General features: G+C 40.4%; 1 protein-coding gene across 1 annotated transcript in view; it reads left to right on the top strand.

Moving 5' to 3' along the window:
- LOC149266363 (fumarylacetoacetase-like) overlaps positions 1 to 21,809 on the top strand; it is a 308,380-nt gene that overhangs the window by 103,051 nt on the left and 183,520 nt on the right. The window contains exon 5 of the mRNA XM_089395970.1: positions 11,021 to 11,095. Within this exon, the coding sequence (XP_089252096.1) occupies positions 11,021 to 11,095 (75 nt within the window). The remainder of the gene's footprint in view (positions 1 to 11,020; positions 11,096 to 21,809) is intronic.

Raw genomic sequence — 21,809 nt, 5'->3', positions numbered from 1 at the left:
ATGGGAAGTACCTCTCATCTGGCCAATGAGCAGGGAAATGGGGTTAGGGACTATAGTAGTACCATCGATGGACGCATCGTTGTATCTACCATACTCCTTATGCTAGGATCAGTCATTCATTTTGCTAGAGTGGGGTTGCTAAGCAAAGTTGAATTAGTCATCAGCAGTGAGCTCCTGTCGAGGCATCCTACCCATGCAGTCTGGGACTCATGGGAAGTACCTCTCATCTGGCCAATGAGCAGGGAAATGGGGTTAGGGACTATAGTAGTACCATCGATGGACGCATCGTTGTATCTACCATACTCCTTATGCTAGAATCAGTCATTCATTTTGCTAGAGTGGGGTTGCTAAGCAAAGTTGAATTAGTAATCAGCAGTGAGGGGCAGTGAGTACGAGGCAGAGAGGTATAGACAGTACTGGGAGGCCAGCGCAGAGGCAGAGAGGTATAGACAGTACTGGGAGGCCAGCGCAGAAGCAGAGAGAGCGAGAGAAGCAGCCAGCCTAGGCTACGCATAGCCTAGCAGAGTCAGCGCAGAGGCTAGAGGGACTACGTCATCCACGGAGAGGCTGCTGGAGTGACGCAGAGGGTTGCAGTGGCTGTGCAGTGCCTCAGAGGGCTGATGCAGAGGGTCCTGGGGCTGATGCAGGTCAGTAGGAGGCTGACGCAGAGGCCAGTAGGGCTAGCGCTGAGCTTCAGTTGTGTCCTAGAGGGTTTCGTGGGATAGGTTTTTTGAATATCTGTTTCTGAATATAAAGGTATTGTTGCTGTGTATTTTTTCTCTGTCGGGTGAGCCGGTTAGGCACCCAGCTGTACTCAGAAAGACTGCATAATAATATAACCCTCAGAATAGTTGCACCGATTTTCTCGCATTGGGTTTTCCTGGTCAGATTTGTAGAAAAAATAACGGTGTCACTTGTGTGCTTGTTTTCTTTCAGTTGTTGATCTGTAGATGTTGTGACTGTATTGTGTTTATTTCAATATTTAAATGTATTAAATAACTTCTTCGAATTTAAACAAGTAGAAGAAATAATCCAGCAAAATACAGATTAATTTTCTAACATATAGACTTAGAAAATTCAACAGATGGCACAAAGGTGTGCAACGGTGCGAGATAAACGGAGTTGTTGCAGTAATGCAGAGGTCAGTAGAGGGAGCACTTGTTAGCAATAGAGGGAGTTTCAGCATTGGGAGTGTTTCTAGCTTGACAGGGATGTCAGATGTTGGGTGGATCAATTACTTACTTCTCAGTAACTGAGTTGCAGTACAGCAGCACGATGCAGCATCACGAGAGGGGGATGCAGTGCGGATGCAACAGTGGCAGTGGCAGGGCCATGGGCAGCAGTAAAAGATGCAACAATGCAGAGGATGTTGGGCAGGGAGGCCTAGCAACAACACAGGGACTGGTGCCGGATGATTAGTGTAATGATCGGTGAGGAGTGTTACTACAGCACAATCCTCACTACGAGGGAGTGTTGATTTGGGGTAGCATCAGATGTGCTCTAGCCATGAAAATTGGTGGAGAGGCTAAAGCACATGGGGTATCCAAGACCCAAAAATGGTTTGGACAAATTGTACCCGGTTTTGGGAGATATTAAAATAATTAATATTTTTAATGGAGTTCCTAAGTATAAACTTAGGAAAAATAAAATATTAATGGGTATTAATATAAAACTAGGTTAGAAGGGTCCAAAAGTCATGGATCAAGCCAAATCTAATCTTAGCCGTTGACTAGAGATTTGATCTCGGCCATTGATGGACCAACGAGAAAAGTATAAGAAGAGGCTTGAGGGTTAGTTGGAGAATACACCAGAGTGATTAATCATTCATTTTGCTAGAGCGGGGTTGTTAAGCAAAGTTGAATCAGTGATCAATGGTGAGGGGCAGTGAGTACGAGGTAGAGAGGCAGGAACAATACTGGGAGACCAGCACAGAAGCAGAGAGAGCCAGAGCAGTAGTGAGTCCAGGCTATGCAAAGCCCAGTAGAGGCATTGCAGAGCCTAGAGAGACTGCGTCATCCACGCAGAGGGTAGAGGGAGTGACGCATAGGCTCCCAGAGGATGTAGAGTGCCTCAACGGGTTGATGCAAAGAGTCTTGGGTCTGACGTAGGTCAGTAGGAGGTTGACGCAGAGGCCAGAAGGGATAGCGTTGAGCTTCGGTTGTGCTGGAGAGGGTTTCGTGGGACAAGTTTTCTAAAAACCTGTTTTTGAATATAGAGGTATTGATGCTGTTTATTTTTCTCTGTCAGGTGAGTCGGATTAGGCACCCAGTTTTACTCAGATATACTGCATAATAATATAACCCTCTGAATAGCTGCACCGGTTTTTCCGCATTGGGTTTTTCTAGGGATATTGGATCTAAAACAATGGTGTCACTTTTTTGCTTGTCTTCTTTCAGTTGATGGTCTGTAGATGTTGTGACCGTATTGTGTTTATTTCGGTATTTAACTGTATTAAATAACTTGTTCGGATTTAGACAAGTAGGAGAAATAAACCATGAGAATACAAAATAATTTTCTAATGGATAGACTTAGAAAATTCAACATGGTATCAAAGTGTGGTTGCAGATCATAGGAAAACTGAAGGCATCAACTTAGCAGAGCATTTGCAGTGGATTCAACTGTCCCGAGTGACAAAACTGATCCTTGTAGAAAGAGACAAAGGAAGGAGTGACACAGAGGGACTGCGTCATCATTCTGGGTTAGAGAAAGGCAGCGCAGAGGCTAAGGGAGGCAGAATCAAGCTCACGCAAAACCACATAGAGGCCTGGAGGGCTGACGCAATTGGCTGGAGGAGCTAATTTGCTAGTGTCGGATTGTGCAGAGCCAAGTAGTTCAATCCTTCAGTTGCTGGGGCATTGGAGGCTGTGGGTAATTTGCGGAGCGAAGTTGGTGGAGTACTGTGGTCAGAACAGTACCTAACAGGGCAAGACCAAGGAGGAGGGAGTTGCTGCCGAGGTGGACTTCTAGCCAAGGAATCCAGATCAGTGTTGCAGTTGCACAGACGATCGGATTGGGGCAACTTGACGTTGGCAGAAGGATTTCCAAGACGGAAATCGGGACTCAGAGGGAGTCCAGAGGAGAACTTCCAGATAGGAAGTAGAGAGACTTAAGAGTTGTCAAACTGAGAACTTCCAGACGGGAAGTAGAGAGACTCAACAGGAGTTGAACAAAGGACTTCCATGAAGGAAGCATAAAGACTCGGAGGAGTCGACAGAAGAGCAGCGAGATCGCTGTGAATGGGCTGAGAGATCAGGATAGTCTGGATGAAGCATCCAACTTTGTGGTATGGAAGGTCAGGATCTTGTCCATTCTAGACAAACATCGCATGAAGGGCTTTGCCTTGAGAACGATGGCTATCCCAGTTGACCCGGTAGCAAATGATAGGTACGAGGAGGCAATGGCTAAGGCAAAGTGCATCATCCTTGATGGGGTCAAGGATCATGTGGTACCACATATTGCCAAGAAGGAAACAACAAAGGAGATGTGGGACACTTTGAAGCATTGTACTGGCATATTTCCGTGCAGAGGAATATGCTTCTGTAGAATCAACCAAGGGCATACCAGTTGCAAAAGGGAGAGTAGATAGCTGTCTTCCTCGGTCGGTTGAAGGAGATCCGTGACCAACTAACTTCCATAGGGGCCACGTCGGATGAGGAATTGATGGTGAGGACCGCACTTAACGCAGTCTCCGAGGATTGTGAAATTTCTATCACTGCAACAGCTGATTTATTTTACCTACTTATTTCCCGATAAGTTATTTATGAAAATCCTTCAATAAACATTAAAATAAATTCTGCTGTAGATATCACATCATAATACAGAAACAAACACATGCACAAGAATTAACACATTGACACAAATATTTTGGACAATCAGTCCCCGGAAAAACCCAATGTGGGATAACGGTGCAGCAAGGGAGGATTTTATTATTCAACAATTCTTCAATACAACTTGGTGCCAAATTGGCTTACACAACAGAGAGAAAATTCTTTAGCACCTCCCCCAGTCTCAGCGTCAACCTGGTTGACCTCTGCGTAGCTTCCATACCCTCTGCGTCAGCCCTTGCCTCTTTGTGTCAACACTAGCCCTCTCTGCTCACCCATGTAGGCCCTCTAGTGACTACGCAGTCTACAACCTTTGCGTCTGCCTCTCCAACCTCTGCGCTGTTCCCCTGGTGCTGTTCCCGACTCTCTGTTCCGTACTTGCTACATCCTACTGATCTCCAGACCAGTAGTTTGAATTTCTCTGCTAACCCCGCTCCAAAAATCGAACTGATTGCTCTCCCTCAGTGTATTCTCCAACTGACCCTCAAGCCTCTTCTTATACTTTTCCTGTTGGTCCTTCAACGACCGAGATTAAATCTTTAATCAATGGCGAAGATTAGACTTGGGTTGATCCATGACTTTTGGAACCTTCTAACCCAGTTTTATATTAATACCCATTAATATTTTATTTTTCCTAAGTTTAGACTTAGGAACTCCATTAAAAATATTAATTATTTTAATATCTCCCAAACCGGTTAGAATCTGCGCAAACCATTTCTCGGTCTTGGAGATCTTATGTGCTTTAGCCTCTCCACCAATTTTCATGGCTAGAGCACATCTGATGCTACCCCAAATCAACAAAGATTGGGAGGTATTTGTCTAGAGCATACTGGGCACAATGAGTCTTCCGGATTGGGAAGAACTGTGGGCGGCTCTTCATCAAGAAGAGATCAGACGACTGACCAAGGCGGGGAGTAGCGGCAAAGGGGTCAGGATCAAGGAGGAAGAAGAGGATGTGGCTCTAGCATCTGTAGGAAAGCAAGAGAAGAGGAAGAAGAAGGACCTCTTCAAGGTCAAGTTCTTCCATTGTGGGGAACTGGGTCACTATGCGAACCAGTGTCTGAGGAAGAAGAGTAAGGGAGAGGCTTTTGACTCAAAGGTAGTGCCAAGGAAGGCAGAGAAAGAAGTCGAGGAGGATGACTATTGTGCCATGAGTGCTCATGTGCCACTTGAGAAGAAGTGGGGAGACATCAAGTCGTAGTCAAGAGGACTACAAGCGATGAGGGGCAAGATCATTGAGGGACCCAACCTCTTGGATTATACCTTGCTACGGGAGCCCCGAAGAGGAGTAGTAGGATTGGCAGATGTGGGTAGAGACGAATGCGGATGGAGCGGCAGAGAGTGCTATAGTGCAGGAGTCCCTGGACAATGCAAGGCTAGCAGACTGCAATAGTGCAAGAAGCACGAGAGTTTTGCACTAGTGTAGGATGACACAAAGAGGTGTGCAACGGTGCGAGCTGTGGGGAGTTGTTGCAGCAACGCAGAGGTTAAAAGAGGGAGCACTTGTTAGCGGCAGAGGGAGCTTTAGCATCGGGAGTATTTCTAGCATGACAGGGATATCAGATGTTGGGTGGATCAGTTACTTACTTCTCAGTAACTGAGTTGCAGTGCAGTAGCACAATGCAACATGATGAGAGGGGGATGTAGTGCGGATGCAGTGCTGGGAGGATGGACTAGCAGCACCACGAATGCAGATGGAGTTGCAGTACAGATGCAGCATTGGCAGTGGCAAGGCCATGGGCAGTAGTACAGGATGCAACAATGCAGACGATGTTGGGCTGGGAGGCCTAGCAACAACGCAGGGACAGGTGCCGGATGTTCAGGGTAATGCTCAGTGAGTAGTATTACTAGAGCACAGTCCTCGCTATGAGGGAGTGTTGATTTGGGGTAGCATCGGATGTGCTCTAGCCATGAAAATTGGTGTAGAGGCTAAAGCACATGAGATCTCCAAAACCCAGAAATGGTTTGGACAAATTGTACTCGGTTTGGGAGATATTAAAAAAATTAATATTTTTAATGGAGTTCCTAAGTTTAAACTTAGGAAAAATAAAATATTAATGGGTATTAATATAAAACTGGGTTAGAAGGGTCCAAAAGTCATGGATCAAGCCAAATCTAATCTTAGCCGTTGATTAGAGATTTGGTCTCGGCTGTTGATGGACCAACGAGAAAAGTATAAGAAGAGGCTTGAGGGTTAGTTGGAGAAGACACTAGAGTGATTAGTCATTCATTTTGCTAGAGCGGGGTTGTTAAACAAATTTGAATCAGTGAACATCAGCGAGGGGCAGTGAGTATGAGGCAGAGACAACACTGGGAGACTAGCACAGAAGCAGAGAGAGCCAGAGCAGCAGGCAGTCCAGGCTACGCAGAGCCCAGCAGAGGCAGCGCAGAGCCCAGAGAGATTGCTACATCCACGCAGAGGGCAGAGGGGGTGACGCATAGGCTCCCAGAGGCTGTGCAGTGCCTTAGAGGGCCGACGCAGAGAGTCCTGGGGTTGATGCAGTTCAGCGGGAGGTTGACGTAGAGGCCAGAAGGGCCAGCGCTGAGCTTCGGTTGTGCTGGAGAGGGTTTCGTGGGACAGGTTCTCTGAATACCTGTTTTCGAATATATAACCCTCTATCAGGTGAGTTGGATTAGGCACCCAGTTGTACTTAGATATGCTACATAATAATATAACCCTCTGAATAGCTGCACCGATTTTCTTGCATTGGGTTTTTTTGGGGACATTGGTCCAAAAATAACGGTGTCACTTCTGCGCTTGTTTTCTTTCAGTTGATGATCTGTAGATGTTGTGACTGTATTGTGTTTATTTCGGTATTCAACTGTATTAAATAACTTGTTCGGATTTAGACAAGTAGGAGAAAGAAACGAGCATAATACAAAACGATTTTTTGACAGATAGACTTAGAAAATTCAACACCGGGAGAGCTGACACAGAGGCAGTGTAGTAGCCGGGAGAGCTGATGCAGAAACGCTGCCTGTTTCGTAGAATCCAGAACTGCCAGAACTATCGGAACTGTCGGGAACTGCTGGAACTGTCGGGAGAGCTAACGCAGAGGGCAAAGAAGGTGACGTAGGGTTGACCTAGAGCCAATATATGAATAGACAGGGTTAGCCAGTCTTGTGCCGGATCAGCCAGAATTTTGTCGAGTGAAGTGAGGTAAAACTCACTGAGATTTTTTGCCAGTATTTTCTCTGTAAATGATTGCTAAATGAGCATCCTAGATTTGTATTTAGATATTTTTCATGCATAATAATAAACCCTCACAACTTCTGCACTAATTTTCCCTCATTGGGTTTTTTCGGGGACTGTTGTGTCAAAAACTAAGTGTGTCCTATATATCTTGTTCTTTGCTCTGTTTTATGTTTCAGAGATCAAATATTTAATTAGTGTAGGCTGCAGAAGTGATTTGCTTCAGTATTCAAAAGAATAACTTGATGAATGTAATTTAAAAAAATCAAGTAGGTGAAGTAGATTCAGATTTACTGCTATAGGGGTTCCTTCGGGTATAGGAATTTTCACATGGCCAAGTGAAACTCGTAATCCTCAAGAGTGGAGTGCTAAGAGTAGAAGAACCTGAGATAACTGTGAGATGAGGCCCCACATAATCTTCAGTCCAAATATACCATAGAATATTCCTTCAGTGCATGAGCTCCTCTAATAAATTCAATTTCCACATGTGCAACTACTGCTTTATTTCCGGGAAATTTGATTTTATGAAATAATGGTGTATTTATGATGCAATGTGTTCAGTCATCTTCCACATGTCCATTGACTCAACTTTGACTTAGGCTAATTTCCAAGTCATTTCCACGTTATTTTGTCACATGGAATAATTTATTTCTCTCTATTTTATTTAATTCTAGCCTAATTAAAAGCCACGATTTCCACTAAACTTAGGAAATGTGGGTTTTGAGGGTCCAAAACACATTATTAACCCCTCAAAGTGTGTCATAGTAGAAAATTGAGGGTGAGAGGTGTAATTTTTATTACTCATATCCCATACAAATTCTCTAGACTACACTTATTACAATTTAAACACAATTTTATTTGCAATTTTTGACCTACGGGAAATCTTCAAATTTAAAAAATGACTACCTAGACCTAACCAAATTCCATGAATTTTTTTGTGTGATCTAGTATGGTAATATACATCGACTCTAGACACTCAGATATGTTAGGGGCTCAACCGTCAAACTGTCACCTTAGCTTTGGGGTAAAAAGTGAGTGAAAAAACTCAGAAATTATCTGTGTCTGAAAAATAAGGGATAATTAACCGGATAAAAAAAACTCCAAGGTGTACTCGTTTGCTGATTGAGTCCCAACATCCTAGCCTTGTTACAAACTCAAAACTCATCATTACTAGTATCACTTATTACAATTCTTCGCAAGGTGTGGAATCTGGGCACAAAAAAGATGAGTTAAAAAATTATGTTGAATGATGATATCTGATGGTACAAGTGTCCTCTGGATTATCCTTGGGCATGGAGTCTTTCATATAGTCATCAGGTTTCATCCTAGTGGTCAACAAGACCCATTAAAAATAATTAATTTTTTTAACAAAACTGTCTCCGGGTGGAATTTTGCAAAACGATTTTTGGGTATTGGAGAATGCATATGTCTAGGCATCCCTACAAAATTTGAGACTTAGAGCAGATCCGATGCTACCATAAATCAACATTATGTTGTACTTTTATAGATATGAGATGATGTTATGAATTATTGCATATATTGTGGTTTTTATAACTTATAAGGATTGGAATTGTCATTAGTTTCTTTTTTGTGCTTAAAATTTATCATATTTTAACGTTTTTTTGTATTTTGACCAGTCTTATATGAGTCTTATAAGGGTCGTTCCAGAGTCTAATACGAGTTGACGAGTTAATGCCGTGACGAGTCTTACACGAGTATGAGTCGTGCAACATTGATGGAGACCTCCATGGCTCGCCTCATTGAGATGAATTTTGACCCTCCAGGATTTAAAGACAACCCTCTCTGATATTGTTACTTGAACAACCAATTATGTGTGATTCCCTACTCTGAAGAGGATTTTGCATGGTCTGCCCCATGAAGGAAATGCAACAAAACCAACGGATGAGCTCAATGCTAACATTGAAGTGAAATTTGTAGCTAGTGTTGTGATGAGGCTCCAAATCTTGTTATTTATGGTATGCATTGTTACTGTTTATTTTTAGTAGGAAAGTTTATTAGACGAGATACTAGTTCTTATGGGGCATATAAAAATTTTCTTTGTTGATTATACTTCTTGTAGAAAAGAGTCTCTCCCTTGCCAAAATTAGAACTTCTATTTTTGTAACCCTTTTTGAATGCTAACTTGGTTGGGACACAACAATATATATATATATATATATATATATTTGTTATTGTGAAAACATATGTCTGATACAACCATTGAATACCATTTTTAAAAGCTTGATTTCACTTGATAATTCAAATTATTCTCAATTGATGGCCTACATTGACAATGAATTTCATCAAATAATGAAATCACAGATTTTAGAAGTTTGTAAGTATGTCAAAATTGTAACAGAGATAGTTAGTTTCTTTTATTTTTTTGAAAAATAGTTATATTTACAGAAAATATTTACAATAGGTTGAACAAGAAATGGAAGGGTATATACAAGGAACATCATCACCTCTTCCTTAAAGCGATAGATGCTGAATTGAAAATTGAAATCATAACATGCTGCAGGATCCAAAGATTGAGTGTCTTGGATCTATAGAGAACCGTTGGCCAAGAGCTGATGGCATACCTCATCCTTCCATATAGAATAGAAAGAAGACAAAGAACTGACATTATGACCAAATATTGCTTTATACCTAAGCTTCTAGAGAATAAAAAGAGCTGAGATCCTCAGACACTGCCAAATCCCTACAAACATGGCATGAACTTGGGAATAAAAATCTCCAAACAATGCAGAGTGTGAATAAATCTTTCTTGGATGCATCAAGGAATACTGATGCTCAATGTACTTCTATCACTATTTGTCAAAAAAGCGCTCCCAAAAGATATGCTTCATTGTCTGCTGTATATGGCAAACAAGACAAATGGCATGAAAGAGTCCACTCTTGACCAACATGGCCTTGGATGGAATCCCCTAATGCATCACCAACCAAGCAAAAACTCGAAGCTTATAAGAAACCTACACTGACCAAACATTATTAAGTCTTTAAAGTTTAAACCTATCTCTCCTCTAAGTCCTTTAAAAGCCAGTGAACATTTAGAACTAGGGATAACTGATGCCACTGACAATGCATGGAATGCAGCTAATGGGAGTCGTATCGTAGAAGAGGAAAACCAAAGAACCAATCCTGATGCCTCCAAAATGGTCCAAGCATCCCAATATTTATTTTAAACAACTCGACTTTTGGAATAAAGCCTCACAGCTCCAAAATCGAAAGATGGTCTAGAGCGAGAAGACCACACTTCTAAGCAGGAGCATGCCCAAACCTTCCTTGTACGAGATGTAGATTCCCACAAATTGTCCTAGAAGAAGATGCCCTTTCGTCTCAGGTAGTTCATTATCTTCTGGGTTCAACACCTTGGTAGGGTCTGTTTTGGAATTTTATGAGCATTACATAGCATATTGGGCTTTTGGTATTTCCGATATCTTCTTTGTGACCCACTTATTATTTTAAGTGTTGGGTTCTCTCATCTTCAAAAACATTTGGATAGCATGGAATGCTGACACATGATTGGTTCATTGGCATTGGGAGGATAGATGAGCAGGGTTGGATAGTCAGTTTCTTGTAAAACATCGATTTTACAAAATTTATAGATTTGAAGTTTAGCCATTGAGAATTTAAAAGCCAAATACGTTGGCAATTAAAATGAAATATAGTGTATGCACAACATCATTTGGGAAAGCCCACTATCAAAAAATGGAACACACAAATTAACAATATCATTGCATTCCCAACTATTTACAATGTATATAACATGTCAAAGTATGAACCAGTGTATCTGATATGCTATGTAGATTCATTATTCTTGCCCTATATCTCTCGTTGAATTATTCATCTTTTGAAAGACCATTGTTTGAATAGATAGTTGGCCTACTTAACATCTGCTTTTGAAAGTGTGCATGTTGCCAAAAAAGTTTGAACACTCTGATATATCTTTTTTATATTTACATCTATTTTAGTTAGATCCAATTGTGCTGTTATGTTCCAGGTTGTATCTTCCTGAGGCATATCATGGAAGAGCGTCCTCTGTTGTCATATCTGGAACAAATATTCACAGACCTAGGTAAAACATTTTCTCAAATTATTTTTCTTTGTTTACTCTCAATGTACATGTTCCCAATTGATGTATGAAAAATAATATTAATCCTTTCATGTCTCTCTGCTTGCACAAAGCTAAATGTATAAAATTTAAATAGCCTCGGTACTCTGATGTATCCATTTAAGAATGATCGGTGTCATAGTCATTTTATCTGCACTGAAATTCCATTACCATATTGGTAGATATCTCATGGATAGTGGAAAGTAATCTTTTCAGCTATAGCAGTATCTGTTCCTTTGTGAGTCACATATGACAAAGAAAATGCTTGGTCATCTTCGAGAGTTGACCAACCATAACCAGAATTTGATTGTGCTGATCTTGGGTCTTGGGTAAAACACATCATAAAATGCAATTAAATACTTTGCAATTTGTTAGATTTTGTAATGATGACTTCAATATTATATTTTATTAAATGTAATTGTGAAATTAGGTGATCATTTCCTAACAAGAATAATGTAACTTGCTAGTTATATATATGCGCCACCTTATGTACTCTTACACATTTGATATAATACATCTCTGTTATTTAGACTCCCTCACCTTTCTCTCATATTCTCCATCGCATAGTTTAGTTTAACACATTTTATACTATAACATCCATAAGCTACTTGGAGGTTCTCCATGAGCTTTCTATAATTGCCTTTGCATGCAAGACTTCAAATAATCTGCCATTTCTTTCCTCGTTCTCTTTTCATATGCCTACCTTTGCACAAGTTGTTGAAAATTGGCAGCTGAAGGATGAATTTCCTTGAATAAAATTTCATTTCTGACAATTCTAGAGTGACTTTCTAAAAATAGAAAGTCATGTCTATCATTCCAAGCATGACTTTCCAAAAATAGTAATCTACCTTACTTCAATTGGTAATCAAGTATAGATGATGGAAAATTACTTATCCTTAAGCAATCTTGATTGTTCAATTTTTTATTTAATCATCTATATTATCATTAATATTATTATTAACCTTATCATACTATAATATTATTATTAAAAAGGAAATTCATGTCACCTTTCCTTCTTGGCACTCAATCATGCCACTTTGCACCTCTCTCTCTCTTTGATGGCACTCGTAACTCTCTCTCTGACCTTAATGAAGTGTTACTCTCTCTCTTAATGGATTTGTTGCACTTCTCTTACACTCTCTTACACTCATTAAAGTTTTGTCATAAAAGATTCCTCTCACGCATTCTTCAATGCATATGCTACACTCTTTAAGGCATGAGTTACAAGGCATGCATAGGTCTCTCCTTTATGGCATGAGTTACAAGGAACTCATACCTCCCTAAATTGGCATATGTTACCCTTCCTCAAGGCATGCGAGTTACTCCTCCTTTATGACATGAACTCGTTGCTCCTCCTATATATATGTGCCTCATATCTTCACTCCTTACCATGCATTGTGAAAGGAGAATTCAAACTTGTCAAAGAGAGAGTTAGAGATAAGATAAGATAAGTTTATTAATGTCCAACAAATGACCATAATAGATCAATGGGACTGTCAGTTACAATGATTACATCATGCCAAGCCGGTGGACCAAACGATCCCCTTTAACATTTCTTAAAAAGCAGAAATACATCTATAATCTAAGTAAATGTAAATGTAGAAGCTAGAAGCTCTCGACTTTGAAACAAAGCATTGCGATGAAGCAGAGAAGGAGAAGAAGAAGAAAGGGGGAAGGAGTCTCCTGCCCAGTTCCTACTCCTAACATCCGAGGTCGAGAGAAGAAAACTGAGAGAAGCTTGTCAAACTCTGTTGTCCTGTGGGCATACTGGGCTGTAGCTGCTGTTGCCTGGAGGTTCTAGGGCGCCTCCCAGGGGTGGATCCAATCCTGGAGCGCCGATGCAGTTTGGTGGGTCGGCCCCCCCGGGATCACACTGATCTGGTCTCAGTGTCTGTGGGTCAATCAATGGTTCTTTTGGTGCCCCGCGCTAATGGTAGCGCCCTAAAGAAGTCTGTGATCTTCTGCGTGGTGTCCAATCTAATGGGGGGCTGAAGAAAACGGGCCCGAAATTTGAAGGCCTCCTGGAGATAAAGTGCAAGGCATCTCTGATCAACATATCTGAGGAAGCTGGTCAAAGTCTGAGAAGACCTGAAGAGACAATGGAAACGACCTCGAATCTTGTAATAAGCAGGGCATCTGAAGATGAAGTGTGTCTCTGTCTCTATCTACTGTAAGTGATAGAGCTGGCAAATTCTATCTGCCCTATCGATGTGGTGATCTGTCTCCACCCAGAGTCTATGAGACCCAACTCTGAGCTGCCCGAGGGGATTCTAAGGGCATGCATCCAATGCTGGAATGTGTACTAGGGTCTGATGATGAGCCCATCCCTGATCTCCAGGCAATGCTCCACGTAGAAGGCCATTTTTGGATGCAACCCATTGGGAGGATTGGTCCATGTGGTCCGAATGTATCATCTATAAATATCCTCCTTAATGATTTTATTCAGCTCTTGCTGATTGGGAAGGAGGTGGCCTGGAGCATTCAGAGAGTACTGAAAAGGAGGGGGATGGTCAATCTGGATTCCTAAAGCCTCCAGAAGCTTTGTCACATTGGTGTACCAACATTTGGATCGACCTGTATGCGTACGGGCGATGTTCTCCGAGGAGAAATATGCTAAATATGGGTATCTGTCACGACCCTTCCTCGTGTCTGCCAGGCCTCGGAGCCTGTGCAGGAGTGACACTACCCTGAATATCACCTGTAGGAGAGATTGAGAAGGATTGAGAGAGAGAGAGAGAGACTTGGAGAGTAAGTGCAGAAGTTGGTGAGCCAAAGTGATTCAGTGTTTGCATCAGCTGCTGCTACCAAAGATCTTCTTGCTACAACAAGTTTAAATTTGGGTAAACTTACTCATTGTCTTGATATCTTGTGAAAATTTGATTGCCCAAATTTCTACTACAACAACTGATTATGTTTCTTCTATTTGTTAATTATTGAACAACATTGTTCACTGTTTCCTACAGTAAACACCGAAAATAAGACATGGTAGCCTTCACCATTTAAATAAAATGCGGAAACAAGAAACTGAAAAAGAAATAAATACACAACACATCGACACAATTATTTTTGGACAAATGTCCCTGGAAAAACCCAATGTGGGAAAAACGGTGCAACAACTAAGGGTTTTATTATTATGCAATAGTAATTTATGAATACAATCTCTGGATGCCCTCCTGGCTATCCAATACAAAGAATATCACTGACAGAGAGATAAGTGAGATTACCTCACACAATCACTGGAGATCTAACTGATCCAGCCACTGAATGAATCACCCCTGGCTGCCTCTGCGCAGTCACTGCGTCTGCCCAACATCACAGCCTCTAGGAATTGTGTCACCCCTTCTGTTGATCGATTTTCTGCCCCGGAACTTCGAATTTTACCTTTTGGTCTCACACCACGGCTTCTAGCCTTTGAAATCGATTCCTCCGACAAATTTTTGGACCTCCTCAAGGCTCTGCGCTTCCTCTACGCCAGCCTACGCTGCCTTTGTGTGGCCCTGCATCAGCCTCTGCTGAGTATTCCTAGATCAAGAGAAATCTCCAACTGGAACTATCCCTGTCCCTCACTACAAAAGATTACTTCGAATATCTCGCTGGCAGTTGCTCTGCTTCAAAAATTCGATCTTTTGAACTCTACTCGATGTGTTCTCGAAGTGCCCCTCATGCCTCTTCTTATATCTTTCTATTGGACAAACAACAAACCAAATTAACTTCTAATCAATGGTTCATATCATTTTGGCTTGATCCTCGTCTTCTTCTAGAAGTTTCACCCACAGTTTAGATTAATACCCATTAATTATTTTAATTTCCTAAGTTTAGACTTAGGGACCCATTAAAAATAATTAATTATTTTAATAAAACTGTCTCCAGGTGGAATTTCCCAAAACAATTTCTGGGTATTGGAGAATGCATGTGTCTAAGCCTCCCTGCAAATTTTGAGACTTAGAGCACATCCAATGCTACTAGAAATCAACACTCCTCTTAGCGAGGAATGTGCTCTAGCAATGCAACCTGCTAAAGTAGCACTCCGTTGTGTAACATCTTCTTCTGCACTGCTGATGTTTGACATCTTGTCCACCAACTACTGCGCAAATGTTGCATCTGTACTGCTGCTGACCCTGCCACTGTCAACACTACATCTGTACTGCAACTCCCTCTCAATTCTGCATCCGTGCTGCTGCTGGCACTGCCACTGCCAATACTGCATCTGCATTGCAACCTTCTCCAATTGTTGTTGCTACTGCATCAACAATGGAAAAGCATCCCAAATTACTGAACAAGTGTTCAGTATGATGCATCTCGCTGCTGTAGTTCTGACTGCTGCTAGTCTCTATGCTGAACCTCTGAAGCCTCTGTGCTGTTGCTGACTCTGCTCTGTGCAAACTGCACTGCTACTAACTCTTCTCTGCACTGCTTAGTCTCAATGGAATAAAATTATTTTAAGATCAAGTATCTGCCTCAGTCCCTTTAACCAACTATATTCTATAGCACCATTGTCACCATTTCGATAAAGAGCCATCAGATATATAAAACTGGATTACGTAACATACGAATGTAAAGATAGATGTAGGCTAGCCATGTGCATGCCTCCCTTGCATTTTGAATGGTACCCAAAGAAATCTCGATTTTTTGTTTGTTTTGTTTACTAGTTTTGACACGAATTAGATCTCAAATAGCAATAGTAGATTCATAAGAGAGAGGTAACACTATCCTGAGATTATTATAGGAGTCGTACTGTGGCCTCAAGCATCTGCATAATATTTGACAAACTGAGTTGAATTCCACTTGTAATAGCATTATCCCTATGGACACCAAAACTTGAATATGGTCGTCAGCAAAAGAAAAGATCTTCTACAAAAGTTCGATTTGCTCTGACCATCCCTGCATGATGGTTTGCAAAGTTATACAATAATAGATCTTAGTTTTCGCTGATTCGGTCTCTGATTGTCTTCCTTCAGAAGACGTCCAAGAGTGTCATTTTCAAGGGCTACATCTCGAGCTGTCTTTGTTGTTTCTTTTCTGGAATGCACAAAGACCAAAACTTGATGTTTGCCAACAACAATCATCCTCTTTTCGTAACGCACATTATTAATAGACTGAAACCTTTGGAGTGACTTCTTGATAGTGATTATATATTGTTGAGCCAACGAACAAGGCCTATAGCCGTTAAAATATAATAGTCCATCTGACTTAACCCTAAAAAAAACAGGGTCATATCCTTCTTAATTTGGAAGTGTTGCAGACAATCCCTCCAATCAAATCATTTCCTGAGCATTCTCGATATGCCTGCTAAATCAGTCTAGTTTTGATAGATCTCACAGTGATGTACTTATGCCATAGGAGCTTATCAGTCTTTGTGCCGTCTGGGTATAGGATCATATAAAGAAATTACTCCTAGCTAGAATAAGAACCGCAGAGATAGAGATCTGCTAAGTGTTGAATTTTCTAAGTCTATCCGTTAGAAAATTAATCTGTATTCTCCTGGTTTATTTCTTCTACTTGTTTAAATTTGAACAAGTTATTTAAAACATTTAAATACCGAAATAAACAAAATATAGTCATAACATCTACAGATCATCAACTGAAAGAAAACAAGCACACAAGTGACACCGTTATTTTTGGACAAATGTCCCCAGAAAAACCCAATGCGGGAAAACTGGTGCAGCGATTTAGAGGGTTATATTATTATGCAGTCTTTCTGAGTACAACTAGGTGCCTAACTGGCTCACTTGACAGAGAAAAATACACGGCAACAATACCTCTATATCTGGAAACATGTATTCAAAAAACCTTTCCCATGAAACCCTCTTCGGCACAACTGAAGCTTAGTGCTGGCTCTTCTGGCCTTTGTGTTAGCCTCCTGCTGACTTGTGTCAACCCCAGGACCCTCTATGTCAGCCCTCTGAGGCACTGTGCAACCTCTGGGACCCTCTGCGTCACTCCAGCAACCTCTATGTGGATGACACAGTCCCTTTGTCCTCTGCGTTGTCTCTGTTGGGCTCTGCGTAACCTGGACTGGCTACTGTTCTCGCGCTCTATGCTTATGCAGATTAGAACAGGGCAAAGCATAACAAAGCAGAGCAGGCAGAGTAGAGCAGAGTAGAGCAGGGGTCAAGCTGTACAGGGCAGTGCATTTGATGGATGAATAATAGCGACCGACAAATGAATTGCAGATGGAGTTCTCCCTAGTTGAGAGGGAGTGTTAAAATTGGCAACTAGGCCAAACTCCATGTGGGTCATCTTATTCATGGCTAATAATATTTTTACTAGATTGCTGTCGTTGAGAGGTGTAGGTTTGATCTAAAGATCATCGGGTTCCTATAAATATTTATGGAGATATGAATTTATTTTGATTATGGACTAATTGTCTAAGTCGGCCAGCAACTTATGTATGCTCGGAAGCCCAATAGTCGCATTTATTCAACCCCAACATTTTCGTATAAATACAGAAGGTCTCCTCCTCATTTGGACACTCACATCTCAACACACCTCTCTCTCTCCTGTGCAGAAAAAAGTCTCTTCTCTCTCTTGCGCAGAAAAGGCTCTTCTTTGACATGTGTGGAAGGAAGGACGCAGAATTTAGGGCTGCAACTGCAGATCAGAAGTTTGACCAGCGTTGACCATCTCTCTCTCTTAGAACTGCGCTATAGGTGAACCTGACTCTTTGTGGAGGGTCGCATTTTTTGGTGAAGGAATCAAGCTGATCCAACGGTCGGTTTGCAAGATATTGTCTGCCCTAGTTGAGGCCTGATCTAGGGTTTGCTGCTGCTGATGTAAATCAGATTTATGTCCTATTTCTCTCTGTTGAATTATTGAAGATAAAAGAAGATTTGATCAAAGGGTTTCCCCATATTGGGGTTTGTCCCTGGCTAGCCGCCACATCTTGTGTCTCTTGTTTTGGCTTGTTTTTCTATCGATCGTTTAATGTTCTATTTGCGCTTTACTTAATGTACATGTGATTGCTAATCTGTGGACAATAATAAGAAAAGAGGTAAACTACTCTAACCATAGAACATACCATAATTTAACAACATTGTATGACTAAACCTGCATAGATGCTTTCTAACATCGACTGAATCGCCACCCGAGAACAAAGACAATTTATGAATGGCCATTTCCGGAATATCATGGAGAAAATCAGTAAAATGACACGGGGTAAACGAATCATCCATGATGAATTGCCTGAAGGAATAATGAGGGACCAAATGGATGATAGAGAGAGATCCTTGCTCAAGAAAATCAAGAGATCCCACAAGAAGCAAGCTTCTAGTAGAAATTATTGTAAGAAATGAAATAAGTGGAGTCACCACTTGAACATGAATCTAACTCTAGGATCCAAAAGGCAACAAACAACCGGATATAAGGGAGGGCTTCTTGTCTGAAAAATAATAATGGAAGAAGTGGAGTCGTCACCCAAACAAGAAACGAACCAAAACGTCCAGGTGCAGATGAAATGATTAATGAGATGACGAAAGATAGGGCGATGAAAAGATCAAATGACACTAGGAAATGTTGTGCTGCTTGACAAGCTAATGAATGGCGGAAAAGATGAGATGATTAAAATGATGTCAAAGAAACCAAGGACATAAAAAACTCTATCCCCAGTGGCAATGCCAAGGAGTGTTGACTTTGCCTGCTCGAATGAGAGATGAGAAAGATGAAAGATGAATGTCGTAAAGCCAAGGCCCAATAAATTGGTCGCTGGCAGCGACGCCAAAAAATGTTGGGGTTGCTAGCTCAAATGAAAAGTTGAGAAAGATGAATGTCGTAAAGCCAAGGACAGAAAAACTCTATCCCCGGCAACGACACCAAAAATGTTGTCGCACAGAATGTCTAGGCATTGCGACAACGCTCAGATCGGGGGCTGTCAACGTGATCCCCAATCTCTCTGGTTAAGTTGTCTCCCTACAACAAGCTAAGGGGGGTAGACCTTATGGAAAAGTGGAATGAAGAAGAACTAGTTGGGAACCAACCAGTTCGGGAGACACAATGAAGCGATCAAGTACTTGATTAAGATTTAGCAAGACTTATAGGATTTGATTAGATTTTAAACGATTGAAACTAGTGCCTTATGGAGTCAACGATCTTGCTAGGGAAATTAAGACCAAGTAATCGATTAGCAACTGCTGCTTAGATGAATGACTATTTTATAGGAAATGCAGATCCTAAAACTATTGTGAGATGCAAGAATCTTGGTTAATTTTAGTTAAATGCCTATTTAAATGTGAACCCTTCAATCCTTTCTGTGTTGAGCCTGATTTCATAGTAATTGGCAGAGAAAAGATCAGGAGAAGCACACTAGGGTGTGATTAACGATACCTTTCCTGAAATTCTAACAAACCCGGTGCCTTCGGCGCTGCAGAGAACTATGGCTCTGACGACTGCAAGGTCACCGTTTTAAGTACTATTAAAACAGGTTTCTCAAGAAAAGACGGATGGAGATCTATCTGTCTATCGACCAAGCTTATGCTTGGAAATAAATTTTATCTAGGCAAAGTTAACTTATATGGAAATGCACCGGAAGATGAGATGAAGTTAGACTCGAGAATGGGAAAGCACTTGTGCCGCAAAAGCTCTCAATTACCCAAATGAAATGCTCGCCTTTTTTTAGATGAATATTTAGAAAATAAACTCTTGAAGATATTATAGTTAAAACACCAGCTTATTTCAAATTTTCTTGATACAATTTAGTTCAAAGAGAACAAAAACAACTTTGCAATTCGATATCAATGTCAACAGAGGATCAAAAAATTACTTAGTTTATGAAACAAAGGATATGCATTTTATCACAGTTCCATGACAGAGTACTTAATTTTCAGAAATTAATTTTTAGGATAGCAGTAAGAAAAACTTTATGACGACAGCAATATGACAATGAAAACAATAAGCTATCAATGATATCTTTATGCCAAAAATTCACTGAAATTTTTCCAAACTTGCCCACATGAATTATCAAAAAAATTTAGCCTGTTATGATGTGATTTCCAGAATTATATCAAATCTGATATACTTATTACAGTGAGTGATTAAAACATGAAATAAGTCTAATGATGAATGCCCAACTCAAGAAATTAATTCCTTAATGTATTAAACAACTTAGGAACTGATTTTAGGCTAACCCACATGAAATTTTTCCATTGTTATATTTAAGACTTCAGATATAGAATTATTCAGAGATAACTATGACCCAAAATGTAGATCTAGGCCAAATTTTTGATACACATCAAACATAAATGACTTATTAATGTATTTAGCAATTTTTTAGTTAATTTCAAACCACTTAGATGTGTTTTTCACCACTATTAGAAAGGTATATGACTGCGGTAGCAAACAATGAGGAAAAAGATGGTTTAGAGATCAAACCCTTAGGCCCTAGGCCTTGAAGATCACTTGCCTAAGTTGCCAAAAAAATTTCAATATCTGAAACACAAATTTTTACCAAATTTTCTGCAAAAACCCACAAATGATTAGCTTCAGAAAATCAAATATTCAAATCAGAAATGGAGCAAGGGAATCTAAGGCCAATTAGAGCTAGCATTAGGCTCAATAGAACTAGCGTTGGGCTAGGAGAAGACAGATATGGGCTTACGAGCCCCAAAACTTGAAACCCTTGTTCTAAAAAAAAATATTTTGCTTCAAATCTTCAGATTTATTGCAAAATCTTTAATGGCTAGCCTTGTAAAAAGATTTGGGATAAGATATTGCCCTCCAGGGCTTAGATCTGTCTCAAAACCCCAGATTTTCTTGAAAAAACTCAGATTAGAAGATTTACTTGGCTGATTTCTCAGATCTATTCTTGCAAACAATATTTGAGCCCAGATCTTGCCCTCTAGGGTCTAGATCTCGCTAAGATCTAAAGATTTATTTGGCTAATTTCTCAGATCTATTCCTACAAACAATCTTTGAGCCCAAATCTTGCCCTCCAGGGTCTAGATCTAGCTCAGATTTGAAGATTTTCTTGGCTGATTTCTCAGATCTATTCTGCACAAGTAAAAGGAGAAAAACCCACTACCCAATATGTACAAAAATATAGAAAATCCAAAAAACCCAAGTGTTAAAATTCAAAATTATGTTACAAAATTTCAGACTACACATGTAAATGACATATATACACAAATAATTTACAGATCTATCAGATCTGAGGAGTATGAGTCCAACTCCGCTCCTAGATTTGATAATCTAACGCTCTTAATATCCAGATCTATCAAAATTTCCACAAAATATTTAAAAGATTTTGAAATTTTAGAGAGGTACTAGCCCGAAAACACCCTGCAAAAAAAAAGATTATCGTTAGATAAATCTTAAGGCTTATATGAAGTAGGCTCTTTAAAAAATATGTGTTGAGAGTTGGTTGGTCCAACCGAAGACTATCCCCAAATGCTCAATAAGAACCTGAGAGATCTTCTGCAAACACTAGATCAACCATCAAATCAAGTAGAGAAATAGAACAACAATAAAATTATGAAGAAATAGAGATACCTGCTACTTCAATCAAAATTAAAAATGTTACCCTAGATCCAACAAATTGAATAAGGTACCTGTATTCAGATTATTCTAAGAGAGATATTGATTGATAGTTTTCACATAATATTAAGCAGAAATTAAAACAATGTTACCATAAATTCATGAAGATGAACACTACAGCACGTTGAAACCCCAAAGACTTTTGCATTAATTC

This window comes from Pinus tabuliformis, chromosome 6 (assembly GCF_031772625.1).
Source record: "Pinus tabuliformis cultivar Carrire ecotype Pingquan chromosome 6, CPIR1, whole genome shotgun sequence".
In the NCBI taxonomy this organism is placed as follows: domain Eukaryota; kingdom Viridiplantae; phylum Streptophyta; class Pinopsida; order Pinales; family Pinaceae; genus Pinus; species Pinus tabuliformis.
Note: the sequence above shows the minus strand (reverse complement) of the source record. Positions and strands in the feature narration are given on the sequence as shown.